Raw genomic sequence first — 16,165 nt, forward strand, 5'->3', positions numbered from 1 at the left:
TGTTCCATTGTTAACCATTGAGCTAATTTAGAGGCAAAGTATCAAGAATGAATGAAGCATTTACAATACTACAATAGTGCCCAAATAAAAGCTCAACACATTAAGACTAAGGGATGTTAGGATGCTACAAACAAGTATATGCCCTTTCCTCAACACTGATCAGGTTGGCAGCCTACAAAATGCCAACATTTTGTGGGTTGGAAAGTAGTATAAAACTGGGCTGTCTCTTCCCAGGTCAACGTTACGGATCTGCACTTCCAGCGTATACAGGCACAGAAGTTAGCCTTATAACAGATTTTTCATTGGGAATTGGTAAGAGTTCAGCATGTGATTCACACAACATAAATTGATAAATTTTTCCACAACAGATCACTATGCTATTTGTCTTATCCATTGAATTTACGGAGAAACACAGTTCCCCTGTTATTTGTATAATCCCTTTTTTCTTCATGCTCTCATCCTCATTTCTCCCACGCTAGCATTGCTTTTTTTTTTTCCCCCCATTTGCTTGTCACATTTGTTTTTTATTATTAGGGATTCCAGCTCACCGGGTCTGTACTCCTCACGGGCTGAGTTGATCTGTATTTCAGTCTCAGCAGAAATCTGCAGTTTCTGTGTCACTTCCTCAGCAGTCTTCTTGGTGTTACTCAATACAGTGATCAGACTCTCATCCTCCACCAGAGAACCCTGTGTGCTTGTCAGTCGATAGAGCAAGTTATCTTCCAGCTCTTTCATCCTTCTCTTGTTGGCTGTCACATCTTCCATGAGATCAGTTCTCTCTTTCTCTAGTTCCTTTTACAGTGAAAAGCAATACTTGGGATCAGCCCATGTGCATCAAGAGTAATTTATTGTTCTAACTACCAATGATACAGAGTGCTTTCACTAAAACTAGTTTAAATCTGGAGTAGCTTGACTGGAGTTACTTCAGATTTACGTTTAGTCTCCCTGAGAACAAATTTGTCCCAATATCTTACCCCTGGTTTTTTTTTAAAAGGTGTGTTACCTAGCACTTTAAACAAGTTTATACTGTTAATAGAAATATGCATGAGATTCACCATTCTATAACCAGAAAGACTTCAGTTAGTCACATCCCAAGAATATTCAAGTTAAGGCCACTTACAAACTCTATCCACATTCTTTTAATAGTAGGGGCCAATGGTAAGACTAGCTACCGCAAGAGCATGAATTGTATGTACATTCCACAGCTGTAGGATGTGGCCTAGAACAAAATCAGTGGATAACAGAGGATAATAGAAAATATCTTACCCATAAACAGCATTTCTCCAATAGACATCTCAATCTAGCCTGTTGGGTCCTAATTTAGATCTATTTGTATAGGCACAAGCTGCAACACATCCACAAATACTAGAATCCCATAATTCCTCAGGCACTAATCAAGGTGGGTTCAAGCTGCTTGTTGGCATCCCACCCAGAAACATCTAAGCACTGAAAATACTTAATTGGGTAAGAGGTGGTACCTGGTCAGAATTTAAAGTTTGCAAAGAGAGTTTTGCTCTAGGTTTGTTTCAAGTAAGAGACTTTCCAGACAAAAGTGACAAAAACCAAGACAGTCTTCAATAAAGCTATGATTCAGCAAGGTACTTTGACATATACTTCACTAAGTGTGTCTGTGTAATCCCATAATCTGGAAGAACCACATTCCCTGGTATAAAGAATCTTTCTGCAACTTTTGGGCCACCCTGATACAAAGACCTGTCGTACGCAGACTGATTCCTCCCTAACAAACTTGTGGCCGCAGAAAGGCTGCCAAGAGATTCTACAGTACAAGAGGAAATACTGAGTTATTGTTTGGAAGCCAAATTTATTCCCAAGCATAAAGGAAAATCCTAATTATTTTAGCATTCCTTGCATTTTACTTATTAATGTTAAGGTACTCCAGCTTTACTAGACATATCTGTATATTACCTTCATATACAGCAGCGGCACAGGAGGCAGCGAACAGGGCTGCTAACAGGGGAGTTTGAGTGGGAGTCTCATTGGAGGAGAAGGTATCTGTACTTGTGTCTGTCTTTGTAGTCCTTGTGTATGTGTAGAGGCCTGTAGGGGCAGGGTGCTGGGAGGGACGCCGAGCCCTGAGTAGGGGGCGGGGCTTGGCTGAGTAGGGGGCCCATAAAAGCGGCCGCCCAGCCAGGCAGCGGCACAGGGCTGCTAACAGGGGAGTTTGAGTGGGAGTTTGCAGGGGAGGTGGAAGGGGAGGCAGGAGGGCACAATGTGTTGTGTGCTCTGTGTCCCCAGGTGCTGTGGGCAGAGACTGTGGCAGCCATGAGCCAAGCAGCAGCAAACAGAATGCAGATGGCTGCATGTGGAAGCTGTGGTATGTACATAGTCCTAGCAGGTGAGCCAGAACAGAGGTATGTTTGCATGAAGTGCCGCCTAATAGCATTACTGGAAGAAAAGATTAAGGGGTTGGAGATGCAGATAGATACCCTGGTGGAGTTTAGACGGGGGTTCGAGCAGCTGATGGAGGACAGGCAAGGAGGGGCTGAAGGGGAATGCTCAGGGGTGCAGGTGGAAGCAGAGGTAGAGGACTGTGAGGGGGGAATGTTAGGGGGAGAACAAGGGCAGTGGAAGCATGTGACCGTGAGAAGCAGGCCAAGGAAAAGGAGGGCTAGTGAGGGGGAAATAGAACTCAGGAACAGGTTTGGGTGTTTGGATAACGAGGAGGGGGGGCAGCAGGTGGTGACTGAAGGTGGGAGGGTGAGGAAGAAGAGAAGAGCAGCTAATCCAATAGAGAGAGGGGAGGAGTTGATGGAGACAGCACCAAATCTGGGCCCCCAGATGATTCAGGAAGGCACAAGGGGGAGTATAGGGGAAGATAGGAACAGACATGGATTAGGACTAGAGGGATCAGAGAATAGATTAGTAGATCGCACTGTTGCCAGGCGACGGCAGGTGTATGTGATTGGGGACTCTTTACTGAGGAGATTAGACAGGCCTGTGACCAGGGCGGACCCAGAAAACAGAAGGGTGTGCTGTCTACCGGGCGCAAAGATACGCGATGTGGACCTGCGGTTGAAAAGTATACTAAAAGGAGCAGGTAAGAACCCCTTGATAATCCTTCATGTAGGAACGAATGACACGGCTAGGTTCTCGTTAGAGAGAATCAAGGGAGATTATGCCAGGCTGGGTAAGACGCTCAAGGAGATAGAGGCTCAGATTATCTTTAGTGGGATTCTGCCTGTTCCTAGAGAAGGGAAGCAAAGGGCTGATAGGATTGTGAGAATAAATAGTTGGCTAAGGGAGTGGTGCTATAAGGAGGGCTTTGGGATGTATGGCCACTGGGAGGCTTTCAGGGACAGACAGCTGTTCTCACGGGATGGACTTCACCTGAGTAGAGAAGGAAATAGACTTCTGGGAGGGAGGCTGGCTCATCTCATCAAAAGAGCTTTAAACTAGGAAGTTGGGGGAGACGGTTGGGAGATGTACAGTTAATCTCCACGCCAGATTCCAACATTGAAAAGGCGAGTGATGAGATAAGAGGAGATATAGCCAGGGGGATGGGACTGGACATAAGAAGGAGAGGGGGGATGAACAGTAAGGGGTCTGTAACAAATTGCGTTACTAATGGGAGACAGGCTAAACGGCATACATTAGGATGTTTATACACCAATGCGAGAAGCCTAGGTAACAAAATGGAGGAATTGGAGCTCCTGGTCCGAGAATTGAAACTGGATATCATAGGAATAACTGAAACGTGGTGGAACGGCAGTCACGACTGGAATACAGGTATGGAAGGGTATGCGCTGTTTAGGAACGACCGGAACAAAGGTAAAGGTGGGGGAGTGGCATTGTATGTCAATAATGAGATAAGCTGTAAAGAAATAATAGTTGATGGAATAGATAAGACTGAGTCCGTCTGGGCAATACTCACACTGGGTAAAAGAACTACTAGAGCCTCTCCGGGGATAGTGCTTGGGGTGTGCTATAGACCGCCAGGATCAACCCAGGATATGGATAAAGAACTATTTAATGTATTTAGGGAAGTAAAGGCGAAAGATTTATACGATCTGAAGATAGGAACTGTGTAATTATGGGGGACTTTAACTTCCCGGATATAGATTGGGGAACAAATGCTAGTAGCAATAATAGGGCTCAGATGTTCCTAGATGTGCTTGCTGATCAATTCCTTCATCAAGTGGTAGCTGAACCGACGAGGGGGGAGGCCATTTTGGATTTGGTTTTGGTGAGTAGTGAGGACCTCGTTGAGGAAGTGGTTGTAGGGGACAACTTGGGCTCCAGTGATCATGAGCTAATTCGGTTTAAACTAAATGGAAGGAGTAACAGAATTAAATCAAAGACTAGGGTTTATAATTTTAAAAAGGCTAATTTTAACAAATTAAGAGGACTGGTAAGGGAAGTGGATTGGGCAAACATATTAATGGATCTAAAGGCAGAAGAAGCCTGGGATTATTTTAAATTAAAGCTGCAGGAGCTGTCGGAGGCCTGTATCCCGAAAAAGGGAAAAAGGTTAGTGAGCAAGAGATTTAGACCGAGCTGGATGAGCGACCGTCTCAAAGGGGCGATTAGGAAAAAACAGAAAGCGTACAAAGAGTGGAAGAGGGGAGGTATCAGTAAGGAAATTTACCTTAGTGAGGTCAGAGCATGTAGAGATGGAGTGAGAAAGGCCAAAAGCCGTGTAGAGTTGGACCTTGCGAAGGGAATTAAAAGCAATAGTAAGAGGTTTTACAGCCATATAAATAGGAAGAAAGCAAAGAAAGAAGAAGTGGGACCGCTGAAGACTATAGCTGGAGAAGAGATTAAGGATAATCTAGGCATGGCACAATATCTAAACGAATATTTTGCATCGGTGTTCAATGAGGCCAATGAAGGGATTAGAAATATTAGCAGCGTGACAGAGGGGGATACAGGAGGGGGGATTACCGTATCCGAGGTAGAAACCAAACTTGAACACCTTAATGGGACTAAGTCGGGTGGACCGGATGATCTTCATCCGAGAATATTGAAGGAATTGGCGTGAGAAATAGCAGGCCCCTTAGCGATAATTTTTAATGAATCTGTAAACTCGGGGGTTGTTCCGTTGGACTGGAGAATAGCTAATGTGGTTCTTATTTTCAAGAAAGGGAAAAAAAGTGACCCGGGTAACTACAGGCCTGTCAGTTTAACATCTGTAGTGTGCAAGATCCTGGAGAAAATTCTGAAGGAGAAAGTAGTTGAGGACCTTGAGGTCAATGGCAATTGCGACAAATTACAACATGGTTTTACCAAAGGCAGATCGTGCCAAACCAATCTGATCTCCTTCTTTGAGAAAGTAACGGACTTATTAGATAAGGGAAATGCAGTGGACCCAATCTACCTTGATTTCAGTAAGGCGTTTGATACTGTACCGCATGAGGAATTATTGGTTAAACTGGAAAAGATGGGGATCGATATGAAAATCCAGAGGTGGATAAGGAACTGGTTAATGGGGAGACTGCAGCGGGTCGTATTGAAGGGTGAACTGTCAGGTTGGAGGGAGGTCACCAGTGGAGTCCCTCAAGGTTCGGTTTTGGGACCCATTTTATTTAATCTATTTATTACTGACCTCGGAACCAATTGTAGGAGTGGGCTGATAAAGTTTGCGGATGACACAAAGCTGGGAGGTATTGCCAATTCGGAGGAGGATCGGGATATTCTGCAGGGAGACTTGAATGACCTTGTGAATTGGAGTAACAGAAATAGGATGAAATTTAATAGTGAAAAGTGTAAGGTGATGCATTTAGGGATGACTAACAAGAATTTTAGTTACAAGCTGGGGACGCATCGGTTGGAAGTAACGGAGGAGGAGAGAGACCTCGGGGTCCTTGTAGACCGCAGGATGACTATGAGTCGACAATGTGACGTGGCGGTGAAAAAAGCCAATGCGGTCTTGGGATGCATTAGGCGAGTTATATCTAGTAGGGATAAGGAGGTGCTGCTTCTGTTGTACAAGGCACTGGTGAGACCTCATTTGAAGTACTGTGTGCAGTTCTGGTCTCCCATGTTTAAAAAAGATGAACTCAAACTGGAACGGGTGCAGAGAAGGGCCACTAGGATGATCAGAGGAATGGAAAACCTGTCATATGAAAGGAGACTCGGGGAGCTCGGGTTGTTTAGCCTGACCAAACGAAGGCTGAGGGGGGATATGATTGCTCTCTTTAAATATATCAGAGGGATAAATACCAGGGAGGGAGAGGAATTATTCCAGCTCAGTACTAATGTGGACACGAGAACGAATGGATATAAACTGGCCGTGGGGAAGTTTAGGCTTGAAATTAGACAAAGGTTTCTGACCGTCAGGGGGGTGAAATATTGGAACAGCCTTCCGAGGGAAACGGTGGGGGCGAAGGACTTGTCTGGTTTTAAGATTAAGCTAGATACGTTTATGGAGGGAAAGGTCTAATGGGATAACATGATTTTAGTCAAAGGAACAGTGTGCCATCGCTGGTAAATAGTATAATAGCTAATGAGGGTCAGGCTGGAGAATCTTGCCTACGTGCTCGGGGTTTTACTGATCGCCATATTTGGGGTCGGGAAGGAATTTTCCTCCAGGGTAGATTGGCAGAGTCCCTGGAGGTTTTTCGCCTTCCTCCGCAGCATGGGGCAGGGATCGCTAGCTGGAGGAGTCTCTGCTAATTGAAGTCTCTAAACCACAGGATTTGGGGACTTCAACAGCAGAGTCAAGGGAAAGGGTAGGGACGGCTTTGTGGCCTGCATCATGCGGGAGATCAGACCAGATGATCATAATGGTCCCTTCTGACCTTAAAGTCTATGAGTCTATAATGCTCGGATATACTGGAGAGCATTGATTTGGGAGATGACTGTTTAGTGATACATTTTCTTTGCTGGATGATGAAAATGCTTTTGCTTGAAACTTTGGAAGCAGTCTCTATGCTAAAGTAGTTTAATGCAAATTGCCTTTCACTTCTGCAGATTTGAGTTCAAGAGCCTCTATGTCACAGGTGAAATAGAAAAGGTTGTGTCCCTACACCCAACAGTAACAATCTACATAGGAAATCATGTAGCTGCCAATCAAGCAGAGTCTGTAGTCTCTTCTCAGTGAAAGCCTGGGAGCAGAAAAGTAGGGAGCATTGTAAATCAGGCCTGCGGTGCATTGGCAAAGCTAGGTGGAAAAGCTCACATAATAGAAATGGGCATAATGCAGGCAGCTGCTAACCAGCCCAATCATTCTCTCCCTTTCATCATGTAAAATTTCCCCTTTCTAAAATAGGAGGATTTTCAATTAGCATTACTTCTTTGAGATGTGGCAGCTGAAGCAGAAGATGCTCTGTTATTATCTTTGTCTGCTTCCATCTGTTCCCAAGAAACATATGAAAGCATTTTAAGCAGTTTTTTTTTCCAAACTCATTTACCCAATTCAAAGAAATATCAACTTGCAGAAAAATTATTAGAAACAATACAAAATGTGATATTTAAGTTATGTTATCCGGCTTTCTTTACATTCACTTAGGCTTACAAGGAAACGTATACCACTTAACTGCTAGCATACAATTAGAGTAATAATTAGAACCCCAAGGCCAAATATACATTCATTCCTATATTGTTTCAGCCAGGAGGAACTAGAATAATTTCTTGTCTGTTTTACGTCTCTTCCTTCTACCCATACTATGATTAACTAGAAAATTGCAGCCAGTCCTTCTTTCCAAACATCAGACATATCAGAAAGTGTTAGGGTTGTGGTTGCAGAATAATACAAACAATACCTCATCAAGGGGAGGCAGCCAAAGCACAGGAGCATTCTCAGGACAGGGCTTTCTGGACAAGAGGTAAAGAAGCTGAAATTCATTTCACTTAAGTCATTCAATGAAAAATGTAACAGGAGGACAGCAGACAGAAATCCATGAAGCATGGCATGAATTATTCAGGTCTGATGAAGAAGGTGTTGTTGAACATTTTAAGGATGGTAATGGTCAGTTAAATGTAATAGTTAATACTGCTGAAAAATCAAATTGACCCCAATTAAATTTAAATGTTTTGTGAGTCTGATTTAAGGAGTTAAAGCATTAAGAACAACTATGGTTTTCTCATAGAAAAACTGCTGAGAACAAGTGCAATCTGAAAATACAAAATGTAATTCACACTAAAGCAGTAGTTATGAAATGTCTTTGGACACTAAATAGCAGGCAATCTGTTGAGCATCAAAACAGGAAACATATCTGTACCAAAATAAAAAGTTCATTTCTGAAACAAATGGATGAAATGTTTTTCCATTTGGCTAATTTTCATCCAAGATGTAAATGGCGCAAAACCATTCTTGCTAAGTTTACATTTTAATTGACTCTGCTTGGATATTTGTTTCACGGGTAACTCCAGTAAACTCAAGTGTCTAGTGTTTCAAATCTAGCTGTGTGGGCTCAACTCTGGAAGGCACTGTCAACGATCCAACTGATCCTGAACACCGCCAGATCCCACTGGCTTAATCAGACATGAGCTTGCTAAGTATTTTACAGGATTTCGGCCCTACGTGATTTGGAAATATAAACTAAGTAAGGAATTGTATGGAATTTGACCCTTTTAAAATGTAAATGCTTCACTGTTCAAATTTGTATGTGCTTGTATGATAAATAAAATGATAAATAATAAAATAAAACAAAATAAAATAAATAGGAGCTAGGGATGAGAATATAAAGAGATGGCCATAGAAGTAATTGTTGCTGCAGAATATCATGCCATACTTGCCCTTTGACTCGTAATTTGGCCTTTGTTGGATATTATTCTATGGCTCTGTTGAGGGATTTTTTTTGAGACCACACTATAGAAACAGGAGTACTTGTGGCACCTTAGAGACTAACAAATTTATTAGAGCATAAGCTTTCGTGGACTACAGCCCACTTCTTCGGATGCATATAGAATGGAACATATATTGAGGAGATATATATACACACATACAGAGAGCATGAACAGGTGGGAGTTGTCTTACCAACTCTGAGAGGCCAATTAAGTAAGAGAAAAAAAACTTTTGAAGTGATAATCAAGCTAGCCCAGTACAGACAGGTTGATAAGAAGTGTGAGAATACTTACAAGGGGAGATAGATTCAATGTTTGTAATGGCTCAGCCATTCCCAGTCCTTATTCAATCCTTTGTTGATTGTGTCTAGTTTGCATATCAATTCCAGCTCAGCAGTCTCTCGTTGGAGTCTGTTTTTGAAGTTTTTCTGTTGTAATATAGCCACCCGCAGGTCTGTCACTGAATGACCAGACAGGTTAAAGTGTTCTCCCATTGGTTTTTGAGTATTATGATTCCTGATGTCAGATTTGTGTCCATTAATTCTTTTGCGTAGAGACTGTCCGGTTTGGCCAATGTACATGGCAGAGGGGCATTGCTGGCACATGATGGCATATATCACATTGGTAGATGTGCAGGTGAACGAGCCCCTGATGGTATGGCTGATGTGATTAGGTCCTATGATGATGTCACTTGAATAGATATGTGGACAGAGTTGGCATCGGGGTTTGTTACAGGGATAGGTTCCTGGGTTAGTGGTTTTGTTCAGTGATGTGTGGTTGCTGGTGAGTATTTGCTTTAGGTTGGGGGGTTGTCTGTAAGCGAGGACAGGTCTGTCTCCCAAGATCTGTGAGAGTAAAGGATCATCTTTGAGGATAGGTTGTAGATCTCTGATGATGCGCTGGAGAGGTTTCACCTGCACATCTACCAATGTGATATATGCCATCATGTGCCAGCAATGCCCCTCTGCCATGTACATTGGCCAAACCGGACAGTCTCTACGCAAAAGAATTAATGGACACAAATCTGACATCAGGAATCATAATACTCAAAAACCAATGGGAGAACACTTTAACCTGTCTGGTCATTCAGTGACAGACCTGCGGGTGGCTATATTACAACAGAAAAACTTCAAAAACAGACTCCAACGAGAGACTGCTGAGCTGGAATTGATATGCAAACTAGACACAATCAACAAAGGATTGAATAAGGACTGGGAATGGCTGAGCCATTACAAACATTGAATCTATCTCCCCTTGTAAGTATTCTCACACTTCTTATCAACCTGTCTGTACTGGGCTAGCTTGATTATCACTTCAAAAGTTTTTTTCCTCTTACTTAATTGGCCTCTCAGAGTTGGTAAGACAACTCCCACCTGTTCATGCTCTCTGTATGTGTGTATATATATCTCCTCAATATATGTTCCATTCTATATGCATCCGAAGAAGTGGGCTGTAGTCCACGAAAGCTTATGCTCTAATAAATTTGTTAGTCTCTAAGGTGCCACAAGTACTCCTGTTCTTTTTGCGGATACAGACTAACACGGCTGCTACTCTGAAAACTATAGAAACAGAAACTTGATCTTACATTTAACGGACAACTTTATGTCATGAACCAATAAACATTATGGTACATTCATGAAAAACATAACCCATTGTAAATCCCAAACCTTAGGGGTGGACTGGCTTTAGGCAGGGAGGATTGATATACCTGAACCTACTGCAGCTTTGAAATCTTAGAAATTATGCTTGGCTTAAAGTACTCTGTTGGAATGATTTTATATCAACTTCTCCATCAGAAAAAGAGAAAGATTGTTCTGTGATGTGCTGTGAAGTTTTCCCATGAGGCCACAACCCATCTCTAAATTTATACATGTTAACTTAAGCTCATGCAAGTAAAATTTTGAAAGAGGGAATATGCAGCCACTGTCACCTGGAGAAGAGGTAAAGTGCAAAACAAACACAGCTGCCTAGGCAGGATAGGAAAGCTCAAGGGTTAGAAGGCTTTGAATGGGTCAAGTTCCTAGCATATCTTTAACTGAGCATGCACACACTGAGTTTGTGTCCTAACTTGCTTCCTTCCTGAAGTTTTGTTTGAAGGTTAACAGACAAAACTATTAGAGAGAAAGAATGCTTCCTCCCTTAGCTTGACTGTTCTTATGATTTCTCTCAAAGACCTCCTTTACATCCCAGTTGGAGTTAGTTGCAGCCACCTTGCAACATAGCTCAGCAGTTCAGCACCCAGGAACCTTAGGTAAGGGTTCACACTTCCAAGTCTAGGGTGACTAAAGAGATCCCTGCATTTCTATACAAAGTGTCACTCTCTCAGCATGTCACAGACTACCTCATCCATTCCTGCCATACTCCATAGAGCAGGCAGCATCCTGGTCTGTATTAGTGCAGGCTATACCCTAGCTTGTAGATGCAGTTCTCCTAGCAACTTTGACTCAGCAGTGAACACCCTCATGCTGAACTTCTGCAGTGGGAGGCAAAGTGAGACCAGCATTCGCTTACCCAAGACAATCATAGCCAAGGATCTGCTGGTCAGCTCCCACATACCATCAACACAAAGACCTCCAAATCCCTTCTTTGGTCAAGAATTGGCAGCAGGGAATGGGAACTCCAAATCTGACATCAAAATAAACTACTTTCTAAATAGAGTATTTTTAAAAAATAGGGTACGATTGTAAAAGGTTCCAGTATCTGAACACTGAAGCCTGATCCTACAAGATGCTGAGTTACCTAAATCTCCATAGCAGTAGGAGGAGCACTCACATTGTAGCCCTGGTCAGATTCTCTGAATCTGCAAATCCTGCTGAACAGCTAGCACTACAGTATAACCAAACACTATGTCTATGCCTGCAAACTGACGTAGTCGTCAGCATAACCGACCAACTGTACCTGAAGGTCAGTGCAGTTGTCAGTGTCATTCAAAAGGGTCCTCATCAGGGCTGACGCTGAGGATAATATCAACAAATATCAAAGGGCTCTTGGGTGCCAAACACCACCTGATAGCCAAAATGTGCACAGACTACAGCTGCCAGCTGTTATGCCTCCAGGAGACATGCAGATGGATCAACAATAACTGTCTCCAGTTACTAGAGATGAACTTGGCCATCAAAAGACACAGAAGCAATATGGCAGCACCATTTTAATCAAAGCCTGATCTTGTCATTAACACATCTGTGACCAACAAGGACAACATTCAAGCCCTGACTGCTGTGACACTGGTGGCATTTCCATCATGTCTTTCTACAAACCATCAGCCAAACAGGTCAAGTTTGGTAGCCCACATAACCTCAAACATAACAAAACATGGGTGATCATTGGTGACTTTAACAGTCCAGAGTCAAATGAGGCAATAGGATAATTGATGAAAATGAAGAATTAGTTGAACTGTGGCCATGGGCACACCACTTAATTCATAAACCCATCTTGGAAATGAGCAAAACAGAAAAACGGCCAGATATGGGACATTAGATGGGGAGGTCTCTGAGTTACCACAGAGAATTCTTTCCAAGGTATCTGCCTGGTGGGTCTTGCCCACATGCTCAGGTCTAACTGATCACCATATTTGGGGTCGGGAAGGAATTTTCCCCTGGGTGAGATTGGCAGAGACCCTGGGGGGGGGGGTGCCTTCCTCTGCAGCATGGGGCATGAATCACTTACAGGTTTAAATTAGTGTTAATGGTAAATTCTCTTTAACTTGAAGTCTTTAAATCATGATTTGAGGGCTTCAGTAACTCAGCCAGAGGTTAGTGATCTATTTTTAAATTGCTTCCAAACAAAAGTTGATAGGACAAAAGTCCATATGTGGATGTGCAGCTATTCCAATGACCCAGATACATGTGACTGTGATGAAACAAACCATGGAACATCTGTTGGTCTACCAGCTCCTGGAGGAACCGTGCACCATGGAAGATCTCACCAGGGCTACAGACCAGGACATATTATGAAAAGCCTATGGTTGTGTGGTGGAAGGACAGAGGAAAACCTAAATCTCTGTGGGAAGTGATGGCAGTCAGAACTTCAAACCAGCAAAGCAAAACATTGTCCTTTAATTACTGCTATTGATTTAAGGAGATTCTCTGACCTTAAAAGACCATATTTTGAATAGAAAACTTTATTTACCATATGTTGGAATCCAAAGTAGTATATTTTGCACACACACAAAAAAGATAGAAAATGTGCATGTTTGAGAAAGACCGAGTAGAAGACCTTAATCAGTGGGTAAAGGGAAGACTAATCAAAAGAATCAAGAGAGCTTTTTCAGGATCATATCAACTTTGTTTTACGATTGTGCTTATTTTTAAGAGCTCTCTGAGCAAGGCTGCATCCACGGTTGTTCATAGAGAATGAAAAGCAGTAACCTTGTAGTATGAGAGAACGGAATAATCAATTTAACTCAAGTGAAACTTGCCTGTCAACACACGCACACATGTATGTTCATTCTAAACCAAACAGAAATACAGTGGAATTATTTTCCTCCTACCTGTTTCTCTGTGAGAATGACTCTCCCTAGGAGTTGATCTTCTAGACCTTTCATGGTCACAGTAAAGTCAATAATGGATGTGCGGGCACTAATTTCAGGGGTATATGCTGGATTTGGGAGCTTGGTGGTGATGTAAAGTCTGAAGCCATTCATGACATCTACTTCTTTATCACCAACTTTTACCTTATTGCAAAACACAATGAGATATTATGAAACAGACAGATGAATTGAAAAGCACTGATAGTAAGGGTCACATTCTTACAACATAGTTCAGAATACACAAGTTAAATTTTTCTGCTACTGCATTTTGGAAAGATCTAACTTAAAAAGCCAATTCTATATTAAAAAACTGTGCAAAGATAATATCCATGCCGTGCCTCAAACTACTTGTTCAGAAACTTGTCTGATTCTGTAATTTCTGCACAATTATGCATGCAATAATTAATTTACAATACAGCACAATGGGGTTTTAAATAGGATTTTCTTCTAATGCTTATAATCCCGTTTAAGACTAACAGAAGAAGAAAAATGCAGGGTTTAAATATCTTGGCTATCCACAAATCCAAACATAAGGCTATCATAGCTGTACAGAATTAGCATTATTTTAACATTTTAATGCACTCCCCTACAGTTATATTTTCTTCTTTTACCTTATAGGAAGAACCAGTTTTGATGAAGTTTTTCTCCAAAACATTATCCAATGCTGGATCAAGCTCTTCCCCAACATCTTCAATCAGCAGTGGCCTTCCAAGAGAAAGGCTGTCCTCTAAGTGGTTTCTGAAATACTTGTGATTCAGATATGTGATCTAGAAATAAACCATGTAGCCAGTATATTATGCCTCACTTCGTTATGAGAGCAGTGGTAAAAGAAAATGTTTTTAGTATGTTTACTATGGTTATGTTATTGAAAGAGACACTAGCTAAAGACCAAGATCAAGGAAAAGGGGTGTGATTTCAGAATGCTCAATATTAGTTGAACTACTCTCATTCTCCATGAGGAGCTGGCTGGGAATTTTTCAGCTCATTTTTCTGTTGAAAACTGCCAATTAACTGACATTGTGAAACACGGTCAATTCTGACAAATTTCACAACCTGAAAAAAGTTGAGAAAAAAATTGTACATGTCAAAACAAAACACTGACATTTTATAAACAAAAAAAATCAATTTTTTTTATAGTTTGAATGACTTTTTATTTAGAAATGTAAGCTAGACTAAAAAAGAAAACAGGTCAAAATCAAACCTGACCAAAATTATCAAGACAAAACCTTTCAAGTTACCTGAAATGAAAATGAAAAATCTGGTTTTTGGTTTACAAATATATTCACAATTTTGACTTTTTATCATGATTCAAGAGAGGAAAATATTTTCTACTTGAAAATATGTGTGGGCCAGAAAAACTGTTTCCCACTCAACTATAGTCAAGGGTAAAACTTCTGTTAACTTCAGTGGGAGCAGAATTAGGCCAACACTAAGCATTTTTGAGAGTCTCACCCCCCAAATTCATAAACTTGTTCCAAAAGTTCAACCACTTGATTCATCACCATGGGACTCCAGTTTTGCATAGGTTTAATTCCACTAGAGTAAAGTGGAATACAGCAGTGGTAAACCCAATCCTAAATTTAACTTCTTCCTGTATAAAATGTTTTGCATGGTACAAATCATGCATCAGATTTGCTTTTTAAGCTTAAAACTCAGCTGCTTTTCTCATCCCAACAAAACAAGACCAATAATAAGGTAAATCATCACAGTCTAGTTTCTTTGCTCTTGTCTAATTCAAATCCAGTAAAACTTCATTAATATCACTAGTTATACAATTGTTACCAATGTATAAGAGATGCAGAACAGTTTTCAGGTACCAGTTACAGATAAATACAAGGCTCATGCTTGGGAGGCGCTCCTTCTAAATAACCACAAACCTACATCATTAACCACCTTCAAATTCCCCTTAAACTCCTTTGCCACAATGTCTACAAAAAACTCAACCATTAGGCCACTGGTACGCTAAGACCACTGCCAACATACTGATCAATATCATCTCATTGTTTCCTTGTACTCTCCCATCTGTCTGTATCCATCTGATGTCTCTTGTTTTAGACTTAGATTGTAAACTCTTTGGAGTGGGGACCATCTTTTTGTTCTGTGCTTGTATAACACCTATCACAATGGGGTCCTGGTCCATGACTAGGGCTCCTAGGTGCAACACTAATAAAAGAATAATGATAATAAAATAAAATAAAATAAAACAACAATAATGGCTATTTATCTCCAATTCAGCAGAAAGCTATGGAATAGTGTGATGCTGTGTCTGCTGATTTTTTAGTACATCAGCATAATGCAGGGTGCAGTCTGGTCTCCCACGTTTAAGAAAGATTAATTCGAACTGGAACAGGTGCAGAGAAGGGCTACTAGGATGATCAGAGGAATGGAAAGCCTACCTTACGAGAGGAGAGACTCAAAGAGGTTGGCTTGTTTAGCCTAATCAAAAGAAGGCTGAGGGGAGATATGATTGTTCTCTATAAATACATTAGAGGGATAAATAAATACCAGGGTGGGGGAGGAGTTAAGTGTCAATGTTGACATAAGAACTAATGGATATAAACTGGCCATCACCAAATTTAGCGTTGAAATTAGATGAAGGTTTCTAACCATCAGAGGAGTGAAGTTCTGGAACAGCCTTCCAAGGGGAGCAGTGGAGGCAGAAAACCTAACTGGCCTCAAGATTGAGCTTGCTAAATTTGTGGGTGGGGATGGTCTGAAGAGACTCCCTACTATGGAATGTAGCCAATCTGCAACTGCTAGCAGCAAATATCTCCAAGGGCTAGTGATGGGACACTAGATGGGGGGGGCTCTGAGTTACTACAGAGAATTTGTTCCCATCTGTCTTGCTGGTGGGTCTTGCCCACAGGCTCAGAGTCTAACTAACTTGTCTTT

General features: G+C 41.6%; 1 protein-coding gene across 1 annotated transcript in view; it reads right to left on the bottom strand.

Annotated features, from left to right (window-relative positions):
* DNAH5 (dynein axonemal heavy chain 5) overlaps positions 1-16,165 on the bottom strand; it is a 315,641-nt gene that overhangs the window by 38,762 nt on the left and 260,714 nt on the right. Inside the window, exons 64-66 of the mRNA XM_065584236.1 lie at positions 13,885-14,040; positions 13,235-13,417; positions 549-792 (exon numbers count right to left, since the gene is read on the bottom strand). Coding sequence (XP_065440308.1) covers positions 549-792; positions 13,235-13,417; positions 13,885-14,040 — 583 coding nt within the window. The remainder of the gene's footprint in view (positions 1-548; positions 793-13,234; positions 13,418-13,884; positions 14,041-16,165) is intronic.

The sequence above is a fragment of the Chrysemys picta genome, chromosome 2 (assembly GCF_011386835.1).
Source record: "Chrysemys picta bellii isolate R12L10 chromosome 2, ASM1138683v2, whole genome shotgun sequence".
In the NCBI taxonomy this organism is placed as follows: Eukaryota; Metazoa; Chordata; order Testudines; family Emydidae; genus Chrysemys; species Chrysemys picta.